At 37.9% G+C, this 13,866-nt stretch overlaps 1 protein-coding gene across 2 annotated transcripts in view; it reads right to left on the bottom strand.

Moving 5' to 3' along the window:
• Positions 1-10,229: 10,229 nt before the first annotated feature.
• The window catches only part of AHR (aryl hydrocarbon receptor), a 108,131-nt gene continuing 104,494 nt past the window's right edge, over positions 10,230-13,866 (bottom strand). Inside the window, exon 11 of one of the 2 annotated variants that reach the window (XM_075827297.1) lies at positions 10,230-12,554. In XM_075827297.1, coding sequence (XP_075683412.1) covers positions 12,390-12,554 — 165 coding nt within the window. In that variant the 3' untranslated portion in view covers positions 10,230-12,389. The remainder of the gene's footprint in view (positions 12,555-13,866) is intronic. The other variant, XM_075827298.1, reaches the window with a different exon arrangement.

Genomic DNA, 13,866 nt, shown 5'->3' with positions numbered 1-13,866 from the left:
TTTGGAGGAAGAGAAATGCTGCCTATGACCCAAAGAACACCGTCCCCACTGTCAAGCATGGAGGTGGAAACATTATGTTTTGGGGGTGTTTCTCTGCTAAGGGCATCAATGGGAGAATGGATGGAGCTATGTACCGTCAAATCCTGAGTGACAACCTCCTTCCCTCCACCAGGACATTAAAAATGGCTCGTGGCTGGGTCTTCCAGCACGACAATGACCCGAAACATACAGCCAAGGCAACAAAGGAGTGGCTCAAAAAGAAGCACATTAAGGTCATGGAGTGGCCTAGACAGTCTCCAGACCTTAATCCCATTGAAAACTTATGGAGGGAGCTGAAGATCCGAGTTGCCAAGCGACAGCCTCGAAATCTTAATGATTTACAGATGATCTGCAAAGAGGAGTGGGCCAAAATGCCATCTAACATGTGTGCAAACCTCATCATCAACTACAAAAAACGTCTGACTGCTGTGCTTGCCAACAAGGGTTTTGCCACCAAGTATTAAGTCTTGTTTGCCAAAGGGATCAAATACTTATTTCTCTGTGCACAATGCAAATAAATATATATAATTTTGACAATGTGATTTTCAGTTTGTTTTTTTAAATATAATCTATCTCTCACTGGTAAAATTAACCTAGCCTAAAAATTCTAGACTGTTCATGTCTTTGACAGTGGGCAAACTTACAAAATCAGCAAGGGATCAAATACTTATTTCCTTCACTGTATATGACATAGAATTTGAGCAGAACAGTAATCATTTACTAGTTAGAAAATACGTAAATGCATGGAGGTCCTCCTAGCAATACTTCAGTGCAAGTCTCTCTTCTAAAAACAATATTATTTTAAGAGATATCATTTGCTTTTTTTAAACATCCGCCGAGTGAGTATTCACCTTTTAACATTTTTAGGCCCAACATTCTGTGCTGATCCATTCCTTTATATATCTGTACAGTGGTTGGTGCCCAATTTCTAGGTGCCAAACTCCAAACCCCCTGCACTGTCTTAAGTGTTGGCAGCATATGGCTTTATAATTGCGTCAAAAGAATAACCAGTAAGCTTCCAAGCTCCCCCTAGTGGTGGCTGCAGACAGATATTTATCATTTAATAGGTTATTCTCACCTTATAAAGTGCCTAGCAAATGCGTTTCTCTTTATGATCAGTGGGGTCCAACCGATTTTGAGAATGACTGGGCAGCAGTGCCGACTTTGCGCTGCGTTCCCTTTTAAGTTTTTCCTGCATAGCACTCCTGGCCATCCGGCTGTGAAAGAAACTGCAGTCAGCCCCATTCACTTGAGAATGGGGCCATGCTGTAGTTCCCTGCACAGCGGGTGGCCAGGGTGCCACTAAGCAGGAAAAAACAGTGTAGGAATGCAGCGCTAAGTCAGCACTGCAGCCCCTTTATTCTCAGGATGAGTGGAGGTCCCACAGGTTAGACCAATACTGATCACTTTGTAGGATGCGAACACCCCTTTAAACACTATAGGAGCGATTAATTTAAAACTGGAGTAGTTATTCATAGCAACCAATCAGGTTACATAGGTTACATATGTCCTTCAAGTTCAAACAAGGGATTGGAGAAAGGGAAGGCATATTGGTAAACTATAAAACTTTGTTTAACCCCTATTGATCCAGAGAAACAATAAATAAATACCCATAAGGCATTAGCAATCTGTCCTAAAAAAGAAAAATTTCCCTCCTGATACCAAGTGGCGATCAGACTGGATCAACATTCAAACAAGAATTCTATACATTGACACAAGAGCTGATATTTATTTCTTAGAAATCCTCGAACCCTTTTTTTTTTTTTTTTTTTAATGCCATCTACTGTTTCTCCTGTGACCAGCGCCTGATGTCACTATTCCACAGTTAAGAAGGCTTGTCGCCTCTGGAGATTTAACCTTTTTTTTCTCAAGGCAAAGTGAGAGCCCCCTTGTCTTTGAGGGGATTTTACATGGAATAGGTTTTCTCCATATTTTAGGTATGGGTTATTTATATACTTATGCAAGTTTATCATGTCTCCCCCCTTAGGCCTCATGCACACAACTGTAGTTTTTATCCACAATTACGGATCCATAATTGCAGATGAAACACTGACATTCATTTCTATGGGCCACAAACAACTTCCCTCATATTTACAGGTGTGTGTGTCTGGGCTGTAGAAGAGCATGTCCTATTTTTCACATTTATGGACCGTTCTCCTATACTTATTATTGCGAGCACGGTCTGCAAATGCGGATGACACTCCACGGCTTGTCTGTGCAGTAGGCCTTAGTTGTCTATTGAAGGCTAAATACGTTTTAATCTTTCCACATAACGAAGATCCTCCACGCCCCATTTCAAGTTCTCCTTTTTTAGATGCCCTTTACCGAAGTGTCGGGATTGTGAATAGACATCGCATCCTGGGTGGAGCCTATCGGATTAGTTAGGAGATAGGGAATTTATAAACTGGTGACAGAGCCTCTTTAAATGCAATCTAGGTCTGTGTGTAAGAAGCCATTTCAAGCTTGGGAGAGGCCGACTAAAAAAAAAAAAAAAAAAGGTCTTAAAAAAAAAAAAAAAGCTTAGTCCCATCATAAATAGCGATCGCATACCACTTTGTGATTGGTGGGGGTGGGCTGCCAGGACTCTCGTGGCATTTGGGAAACTATTCGATAAACTCCATGCACGACTGGAAGTGTATGCAAACAAAAGTTTTGTCCTTGGCTTTACATTTTTTCAACTTAACAGCACTCTTTCTAGCCAAACGTTTCATTAAAGTCCACTCAATTTTCTGTAAATTACGAAAATCCATCTTTAACTATTAACATTCACTAATAACAATGCTTACTCTGCTTACTAGGCTAATGATTGTAGCCAAGCAGTAACAGCACAAGACACTAGCATAGCCCTGCCAGACATTCACGATATGGGAGGTCTGTAGAAAAGAAATGTAAAACAAACGACTCGGGGATCTAGAGGCTTTATACAATTTAATTCTTGGCAAGCGATTGCAGAACAATGGAGATGCATGAACTGTTTAGTAATGAATGAGTGTTTATAGATGTTTAGTTCTAAATTATATATCTACTATATGTGAAAAAGTATATGCACATCTGAAAATCTATCTATAATAGTTCATCTACAGATTCTATAGTAGGAACCACATAGGACAAACGTGTAATTTTATATGATCTATACACAATTTAAGTGAAAAATTGCCATACGAAACAATAATGTAATGCAAAACAACTTTACACAGTCCCCAAAAATATACCTTCACTTACGCAGCCTCAGCAGCGACTGTTCTTGGCTTTGGACCTTCATTTCAATGTTTCCTTCTGGTCCCGCGGATAATGGTGGTAGTGGTCTTCTCTCCAACTTATATAGCTACTTAGGTGTTACTGGAAATAACTCGCACTATTGCTGCATAGATTCTTGGGAGCCAAATTTTTAGAGTTAATGGGGGAAATGAATAAATCAAAATGGGACAGAATTCAGTCATAGATTAGGCCGCCTTTTATGATTACCACAACAGTTTGGAAAAGTGTTGAAAGTCTAAGAGGTTTTAAAATGTGCCAAATACACCACACAAGGGGTCACGATACCCTTCTACCAAAATTAGGATCCAGCTAATAACCATCACATCTAAGTTAATGAACTTTGATGTGATCATTATTAGCTGGATCCTCATTTTTTTTTTTTTTTTTTTTTTTAGAGACATCCAGGACCAGCTTTCCCCGAAGCAGTCAGTTCAGCTGACCTAACGGAATGAACTTTGACGGAAGGATACAGCTTCTATGTATACAGGATACATAGAAGCTGTATCTTCCAAAGTAAAAATATTTTTTTTTATAAAAGTCAATTACAAAAAGTTGTTTTAAATCACTTAAAACTTTTATATAAAACAAATTTGATTTAAAAAGGTGTACATAGCCTTTATGTCTCCTGTTACTCTACCTGCAAGTGAATGAAGCTACCAGCACTACAATTTGAATTCTAGCTTAAAAACTTGAATTTAAACATGGAAGTGCATATCTAAAGAAGTTTCTAAGTGGATCAATGGAAGTATGCGTTAAAGAGGCTCTGTCACCAGATTATCAAATCCCTATCTCCTATTGAATGTGATCGGCGCTGCAATGTAGATAACAGCAAAGCTTATTGTTTTTTTGAAAAACGATCATTTTTGCCCAAGTTATGAGCAATTTTATATTTATGCAAATGAGCTTTTCAATGGACAACTGGGCGTGTTTTCTCGTTTTACCAACTGGGAGTATATTGTGTTTTTACCAACTGGGCGTTGTGAATAGAAGTGCATGACGCTGACAAATCAGCGTCATATACTTCTCATCGCTCCCACCCAGCTTCTTTCACTGCAGACACACAGCGTGACGTCATCCACAGGTTCTTCAACCTTGTCGTCGGACAAAGATGATACATCGGCTCCAGGCGTACAAAAGGTTAATATGCTCGTCTCTAGGGAGTTTACTATGCTTACCTGCACATGGTGATGCTGCTGCAGATTCAACTGTACCCTCTGACGCCTGGAGCTGATGTGTCTTCTCTCTTCCGACGCCAAGGTTGAAGGACCTGTGGGTGATGTCACTAGTTTATTAATTCCCCATCTCCTAACTAATCTAATAGGCGCTATGATGCTGATAACTAGTGTGAATGGTTTTAAAAAACGTTTATTATATGCAAAGGTATGAGCATTTTTCTAAATATGCTAATTTGGCTCTGATAGCCAAATAGGAGGTGTGTCTTTTCACTCTGGCCTTGTAATGTTTTCTGTATGACGCTGTCCAATCAGCATACAGCTTCTCCCCCTTCCCTGCCCAGCAACACAGTGTGATCATATAGTATACAGCTTCCATTCCCGACTGTGTATTCAACTGGTGATATCTCCGGTTGTTTCACAGCTAGAACTGCGATCCTGGTGTCATATGAAAGATTAGTCTCGGCTTTCATATGACAGCAGAACCAGGTGGTTTCTAGGTGGTCCACAGCCGGAGATATGGCTGTTTGAAGTGATCTCCCTTCCCTCCAGTCTCAGTCTCCCACACACTGTGAAGCAGCTTCATGCTGATTGGACAGCGTCAGAGGCTGCAAGGTAGCTCCACCTCAGGAGAATCACTGCGGTTACCTCCCACTTGTCTAGTATAGCCTCATTTGATTTAGAAACAAGCTCATAACTTAAAATAAATGTTTTGGGACACAATTTTCACTAGCATTATCAGTGTGACAGCGCTGATTGGATTAGCTAGGAGATAGCACATTACTAAACTAGGGACATGTCCTCTTTTAGGGATCCAACTCAATAAGCATGATTACTCTACTGGAAACAAATGAAAAGCATAGAGCCATGAGTCCATATACTGAATATGTAGCTTTTGTTGAGGTGACTAAGACCATAAAAATGTTTTGGGAAATAAAAGTCCACTATATAAATTTCCTCCTATAATTTTTTTATTGTAAGGTTAGTGAGGATTAGCAAGTAAAAATCCAGTTTTAGGCTAATTTTGACAGAATTTCCGCCTGCAAAAAACTCAGTGTGAACATAGCCTTAAAGAAACACTTTAGGTAAAACCGATACAGTATATCATGCATACCACAGGGCCTGAGGGGGCAGCGTGATACAGGGATTCAAAGAACACTAAAGTGAACGTCCCCTCATGTCCTGCACAATAACAGAGTATTTACAGATCAGTCATTTGACGGCTATAAATTGTCCATATAGTGTGTGCTTAGCAATTACTCTGTTCTAGATTACGGCCCGTTTACACAGAACTATTTTTTTTCCAACAACCAAAACACCTGTCCAATGGACATTTTCTATAAGAGCAATCAGAAAGGAGTTTCCGCTCACCGGCGGGCAGCATCATCATCATCATCATCATCATCATCATTGCCTAGCATTCGGCTTATATGTTTCTAGGAGCACACTATATATTTACGGATACTGCTGTCGGTAAACGATTAAGATCTTTTTTGTGCATTTAGAAGAGGAACAGTAGATTGTAAACTATTTAATCATAACGATAATTGCCTAGTGTAAACCAGCCTTAGCTCAAGATTTAAGATCAAGCCAAAGTAGGTAGAGGAGGTTAAGATGGAGTAGCATAACTAAAAGAAAGGGAAAAAAAATAAAATAAAAAGCATAGAAGAGAAAAAAAAACAAAAAAAAACAGCATTGTGCCTTATTGTGCAGACATCCCCAGGAGAAGAAAGAGGCCTAATGGTCTATAGACACTCTGCGCATCCCATAGTATCCCATTTAAGGGGTTTTCCTACTGTTACAAGTGATGGCATATTACTCAGCTATGCCATCACAAAGTGGCTCGAAAATGCTTGTTTACGCCACGGCCGCTTCAAAGTTTTTTCCCTGGCTACCCACAGTACATGGGAACTGCAGCACAATTAAATTCAGTTGAAGGCAGATGTGTTGCAGTTCTCTACACAGTGGGTGGCCGGGAGCACTGCTGTGCAGGGAAAAAGCCATTGGGGATCCCAGAGGTTGGACCAATGCCGATCATAATGTTACGTTTATGGCCTATGACTTGGACAAACCATATGTGATGGGAATACCCATTTAGTCAGGTTTTGGAAAAACAAAGTTATAGCAAAGAAACTCTTTATGATGTATTCCCAGAAATATTGCTTCAGAGAACAAGCTAGCAGCTTCCACAGTATTCACACAATGAGTGAAGTCTAAGATCTAGTGAGATTTCTCCAGATTATTTTTTTTTCAAAGGACATGATGCAGATTGTGTGTAGAATAATTCTGACATTGTGGCAATCAAATCCAGTCCATACGATTGTCTTTTTATTAAACAATATAAAAAAAACAAAAAAACAAAAACATGTGACATTTTCATTGTTTTCTGCACCATTTTGAATTACACAGAATACAATTTTATCTGAAGGATTTTCCTCTGCCATACATTGGCAAAAAAACTTTCAGTATTATAAAGATTCTTACATAAAAGCTGCTTTTGTTCATTACATATAAGTTACACGGCACACACACAATGTCATCACTTTTACATATACATTTTTTTTATTATTATTTCAAACATTGTTGCACCAGGTATTGATGCATCTACAATTTAAAGAATCTTTAGAGATAAAAAAAAAATAATTACAAATAAGTATTCCTTTAAAAATTAGATTTTTGAAACCTTTGTGTTGGACAAGACTGGAACAAAAACGTGTTAGGTATGTCTTGACAATACAAAAGGTCTCTGCGACGATATACGAACATATAATTGTGTTTACACCTTATTCAAAAATAAAAAAGGATATAATTCAGCAGGTATAATAACATGTAACAATGAGCACAATGGTTATGCTACAACTCAAAGCAGCCTTCACGGTGATTTTTGTTTTCACTGTTTTTATATTTTTGTTCAGGACTCGAGATTTGAGAAATGATTTAATTTGTTTTAAGACATTTCTTGTGCTTGCAGCTGCTATGGTTTTTATATGGTAAAGTAGGAAATCAAATGCAAGCCGTAAGTTCAACAACTAGAAGAGGAGTTTCATTTCTAAATATGTTCAAGTCTTGAATTTTGGGCATTTTCGTGTAACAGGCGGAGGAGGACAGAGCATCTTCCATCGTAGTGAGGCTCTCATGATAGACAATGAACAGTGCTGCAAATACAATATAACTGAAGCTCGGGAGATAATGCATACTAAATGCAACCAATGAATCCTTCAAGCAAGGATGGACTCCATCAAGTGCAAAGTTGGTGAGAGTTTCGGTATCCTAATAATGCATAATCGACTGCTGTTTTTTTTTTTCTTTAAGAAAAATACAAAAAAAACAAAACATAACACAAACTTTTACTTTCATTCATTATACTCTAAAAGGAAAAAAAAATCTCAATACTGTTTCATTTTCTACTGTACAAACAAAACCCTAATGCAGATGCCATCCTCGGTGACTGGACAGGTTGACATGAAAAACATTGCATAGAGTCATATATGTATATAGATATATTTATATAAAATAAAATAATAAGAAAAACAAGATAAGGCACAGGTTTTTTTTTTTCTGGTGCTTGGAAAGACTTTCACTATATCAATGCAATGTTGGCTTCCCAGCCTCACAAGGAGAAACAAGTAAGTACAAGATTCATATATTACAAAACATTGCTCTCCTTATGGCAAATCAGTATTTGAAACCTGTTTTATACAAAATGTGGTTAAATGGACAAATAATAATCCACTCATGAATGTAAGATTAAAGGGGTTAGACAATCACTTATTGTTCGCAGAATCCCCTGACTATAAGCTGCCCCAGAAGCAAGTGATTCATTTTCCTGCAGCGCCACCGCAGGGCAAATGAAGCATGACAGTGCATATTGAAAATCAATGGGCCGTTTGTGTGATGCACAGCTGTGTTGGGTTTTTTAGAGGGGGAGAAACGCTCTTAGGAGCTGGTCTTCATTCTGGCTGATAAATGGGGTTTCAAAACAGGGTACTACCCTCTACACATTACATTTCTCTAATAAGGATTTAAAAATGGACAACCCTTTAACCAAAGTGTGTCAAATGATTTAAGAAAAAATATTGGCCTTCTGATGATTTACAATTCATTTAGAGATTTCCATCCCAGTAGTAGTTTGTATTGTTTTTCTCAGAAAAAAGATATTACAATACAGATATTAAACTACCCTTGTAAGTCCTATCACTGCCTGTATGAACGATTAAAAATTGTTTTATTAAGGTAATCAAACACTAAAAAGAGGCTAGGTAGCCAAACAACTATTCAGGCGTTAGCACAGCGACCAGAAAAGGGGGGGGGGGGTGGTGCAGAAAAGGTAACACACAGCTATGTGCACCTCAAATGCCAACGTGTTTCTCCCCCCTTTTTTTTTTTTCCTTGATTATGATATAAACACCTGGTTATCCATCTATTGGATCTAGCCTCTTTTTAGTGTTTGATTACCTTAATAAATCTCAATTTTTAATCACTCATACAGGCAGCAATAGTACTTGAATTTAAAGTGAACCGACACCTGACACCTACCGGTGCGACAGTCCGTTGCGTAGTGCAATTTTGACCTATGTAAGTCCGGACAAACCTGAGAGTGAATGGATGAAGGTCACAATGATGCTGAATACTTTTCATAGGGGAAATATTTTAAATTAAGGGTCTTCGACAGCCATTTTCAGATTTATGTACTTAGGACAAATATATAGCATACGGCCATGGACCATTGATATTACCTGGATACAGTGAAAACAATTGGTAACCACCGGCTGAATTAACTGGGGTAGACCAGTATATGGCTATGTTCACACGGGGTATTTTGCCGAGTTTTTTGACGCCGAAACCGCGTCGCAAAACTCGGCAAAAACGGCCCGAGAACGCCTCCCATTGATTTCAATGGGAGGCGTCGGCGTCTTTTTCCCGCGAGCAGTAAAACTGCCTCGCGGGAAAAAGAAGCGACATGCCCTATCTTCGGGCACTTCCGCCTCTGACCTCCCATTGACTTCAATGGGAGGCAGAGAAAGCGTATTTCGCGCTGTTTTATGCCCGCGGCGCTCAATGGCCGCGGGTGAAAAACGGCGCGAAAATCGCCGCGAAAATCGGCGTGCAGGGAGAGGAATATCTGCCTCAAAGTTCCAAACGGAATTTTGAGGCAGATATTCCTCCCCCAAAATACTCTGTGAACATAGCCTATTACTGCAAATAAGAACATGTTTATCTAAGTAGGAAAAAATTTAGGACACACTATAAAGCCAAAATATACTCTATCCCTTGGAGAAGAATACTTAGAGGTTATGTAATAGGAATTTGTAAAAGTAAAGTGCACTCTAGAAATCTAATGTTAACGGTCAGTGGAGTGCTATTAGAGTCAAAGAAGTGCTTAAAAAAATAGATAACCAAATTTATGAATATTAAAAGGGTAAAATTCAAACTTAAAAATGAAAAATTAATTTGAAATTGAAATCTATTAGAGATAAATTTACACTGTACAAACGGATATACAAAGTGGTAGTTCTCTAATAGGAAGGGAACCTGTCTGTAGCTTTACGTGGTCAATTCACTATATATGACACCATTTCACTCTTTTAATGGATCTGGCATAGCCATCATTGCTCCATTATAAACAGAAACCACAACACTAATGTGAACAGAGTCTTACTGTACTTTTCCTACTCTGAACAAAAAATGTATACCTGTGTATGAGACGGACATGGCTGAACTAGAACGGGTGCAAAGAAGGGCGACCAAGGTAATAAAGGGAATGAGTGGATTGCAGCGCCAAGAAAAGTTATCAAACTTGGAGCTATTCAGTTTAGAAAAAAAGACGGCTAAGGGGCGATCACATTACAATGTACAAATATATAATTGGACAGTACAGAGATCTTTCTAATGATCTTTTTTACAACTAGGCCTGTAACAAGGACAAGGGGGCATCCTCTACATCTAGAGGAGAAAAGGTTTCACCATCATCACAGAAGGGGATTCTTTACTGTAAGAGCAGTGAGACTATGGAACTCTCTGCCACAGGATGCTGTGATAGTTGATTCTTTAAACATGTTCAATAAGGGCCTTGATGCCTTTCTTGAAAAATATAATATTACAGGTTATGGGTACAAGATTCTGGAGATGGGATGTTGATTTATTCTGATTTCCAGATTAGGAGTCAGGGAGGATTATTTCCCCTATTGAGGGAGGCAATTGGTATCAACCTCATGGGGACTTTGCCTTCCTCTGGATTAACACGGTAGGATTATAGGTTGGACCTTTGTCTTTTTTCAACCTTATCAACTATGTAGCTATGTATAATTGCTATATTAATATATTCTATATTAATAGTTCTCAGATGTAAAATCAGTTTCTAAAAGTATTGTATAAAATAAATGATGTAAGTATATGCCAACAGACATAGGGGAATATCATCATAAAACATTACACGTGTGTGTCTTTCCATACGTACACACATGTTGGCATATAGCCACGTCTACTAGACGAAATCCAGATTTTAATGGGTTTGGAGTCTCACTGTTGAAATACATGTAGGTGACTGACAACTAATGAATAATATAAAAAAATATCTTGTTTATTAGTTATCAGTCACCTACATGTATTTATAAATGAATAGATAAAAAAAAAAAAAAAAAACTGGCAACATTTTTACAGATTACATCACCCTTAATATTTTCCAGAAAGTTTAATCGGAAGTAAATAATACTTCATTGTATCCCATTCATTTCAGGTCTGAATGTTCCGTGGCCCATTTCCAAACATCCCTAGTAGAAGTCTAGTGCTTGGATATATAGAATAGGATAGTCTTCGATTATTTGTCGACATGGGCAGAATCTTATAAACTACATACAATTACATGAAATTTTAAATGTCAACATAAACATAGTCATTCTTTTTATTGTCTCATTGGGTTAAGTTTTTGGAAAGAAAATGGACAAGGATTATTTATTATCTCTTAAAAATTGATGCCCTGGTGTATTGCTAGGGTGAAAATGTAGTCAATATAAGGGTCTGATTTATGGGGGTGAAATGGAGAAAACAAACTGGTAACAGAGTAAACTCTCCACAGGGGTCTACTAGAACGCACTCTATTATAGTTAGTCTGAGACTTGTGCTTTATAGGGTTTTCATCAATGTCTATGATGAATGGAGTTTCTAAAACATGTGCAGCTAAAAAATGTGCTTTGAATATAGAACTACATCACACAATTGGATGATTTAAAGTTTACAAATAAAAATATCTAGCCGATTGTCCAAATTAAATTCCCACGGCGGAATAATACATAACTACTTTGGGATTCACTATATGTTAATATCACCTAAAATTGCAGGACAGATCTAGGCATTAAAGTGACACATTCTAATTAATCCAGTCCATCAGACAGTGCAAAGTGGTCAAGACACAGTGAATGGAACTGCCACTTTAAAAGGAAGTGCTTTTTTTTAGGTGACATTTTCATTTTTAAAAAAGGCATAAAATTATTAAGGTAAGAAAATGTTCTTTATATAAAATGGTAAAACATACCATTCTAAGGGCATAAGTGCTCTACAGAGAAACAATTTGTATAGCAGTGAAGGGGTACATAAAAGGCTTGCCTTATCTTGTTATCTTTCCTATGTTGTTATATATTACAGAACTGTATTGCAAAAAATACATTGCCTTAAAATTCCACTGAAAATGAGATTTTCTTTTAATAAAGGTGGGAAAACCAAAGCTTTTCCTGTTCTCCAAAATTAGTTTTCTCTACATCCGGATGGGGCCTGGCCAGCCCAGTCCAATATGCAAGCCATAGGTGACCGACCAAGTGCAAATAGCCCAAATACACTTTTTAGGATGTAATGTGGCTTTTAAAGCATTTTCAGCGTCAAGTCTTGCACACTTCGCAGCGTGCGCAGATGCTGCTCTCTTCACATTTACAAGAATCCACTTGACGGCAAGTCAGGATAAAGTTTGGAATTTGCTGGAGGATGATGGTGATGAGATGGTAAAAGGGTGGCAGTGTGGGTACTATTTGCCACATCTATCGCTCCTGTATACGTTTTGTTCACATTTCCTCCACCAAAACCATTTTGAAACTGCTGGAAAAAATTAAAAAAAACAGAATTCGTTAGTAAGTATTATGATCATATATACTTTAGACACTGATGTTATATTTTTGACAAAAAATCATGAACCAGGGGCAAATGTTTTGCTTTGGTTTGTTTCTATGGTGGATATTTAACCCCTTCCCTCTTTAGCCACTTTTGACCTTCCTGACAGAGCCTCATTTTTCAAATCTGACATGTGTCACTTTATGTGGTAATAACTCCGGAATGCTTTCACCTATCCAAGCGATTCTGAGATTGTTTTCTCGTGACACATTGGACTTTATGTTACTGGCAAAATTTGCTCGATATGTTCAGTATTCAATTGTGAAAAACACCAAAAATTAGCGAAAAATTGCAAAAATTAGCATTTTTCTCAATTTAAATGTATCTGCTTGTAAGACAGGCAGTTATACCACACAAAATTGTTGCTAATTAACATCACCCATATGTCTACTTTAGATTGGCAACGTTTTTTGAACATCCTTTTATTTTTCTATGACATCACAAGGCTTAGAACTTTAGCAGCAATTTCTCACATTTTCAAGAAAATTTCAAAAGGCCATTTTTATAGGGGCCAGTTCAGTTGTGAAGTGGCTTTGAGGGCCTTATATATTAGAAACCCCCAAAAAGTCACCCCATTTTAAAAACTTCACCCCTCAAAGTATTCAAAACAGCATTTAGAAAATGTCTTAACCCTTTACACATTTCACAGGAATTAAAGCAAAGTAGAGGTGAAATTTACAAATTTCATATTTTTCTGCAGAAATAAATTTTTAATACAAATTTTTTTTATAACACAGAAGGTTTTACCAGAGAAATGCAACACAATATTTGTTGCCCAGTTTCTGCAGTTTTAGGAAATATCCCACATGTGGCCGTAGCGTGCTACTGGACTGAAACACCGGCCTCAGAAGCAAAGGAACACCTAGTGGATTTTGGGGCCTTATTTTTGTTAGAATATATTTTAGGCACCATGTCAGGTTTGAAGGGCTCTTGCAGTGACAAAACAGTAAAAATCCCCCAAAAGTGACCCCATCTGGGAAACTAGACACCTCAAGGAAATTATCTAGGGGTGTAGTGAGCATTTTGACCGCACAGGTTTTTTACAGAAATTATTGGAAGTAGGCCGTGAAAATTAAAATCAACATTTCTTCAAAGAAAATGTAGGTTTAGCGATTTTTTTCTCATTTCAACAAGGACTAAAGGAGAAAAAGCACCGCAAAATTTGTAAAGCAATTTCTGCCGAGTAAAACAATACCTCACATGTGGTAATAAACGGTTGTTTGGAGACACGGCGTGGCTG

This window comes from Rhinoderma darwinii, chromosome 5 (assembly GCF_050947455.1).
Source record: "Rhinoderma darwinii isolate aRhiDar2 chromosome 5, aRhiDar2.hap1, whole genome shotgun sequence".
NCBI classification, from domain to species: domain Eukaryota; kingdom Metazoa; phylum Chordata; class Amphibia; order Anura; family Rhinodermatidae; genus Rhinoderma; species Rhinoderma darwinii.
Note: the sequence above shows the minus strand (reverse complement) of the source record. Positions and strands in the feature narration are given on the sequence as shown.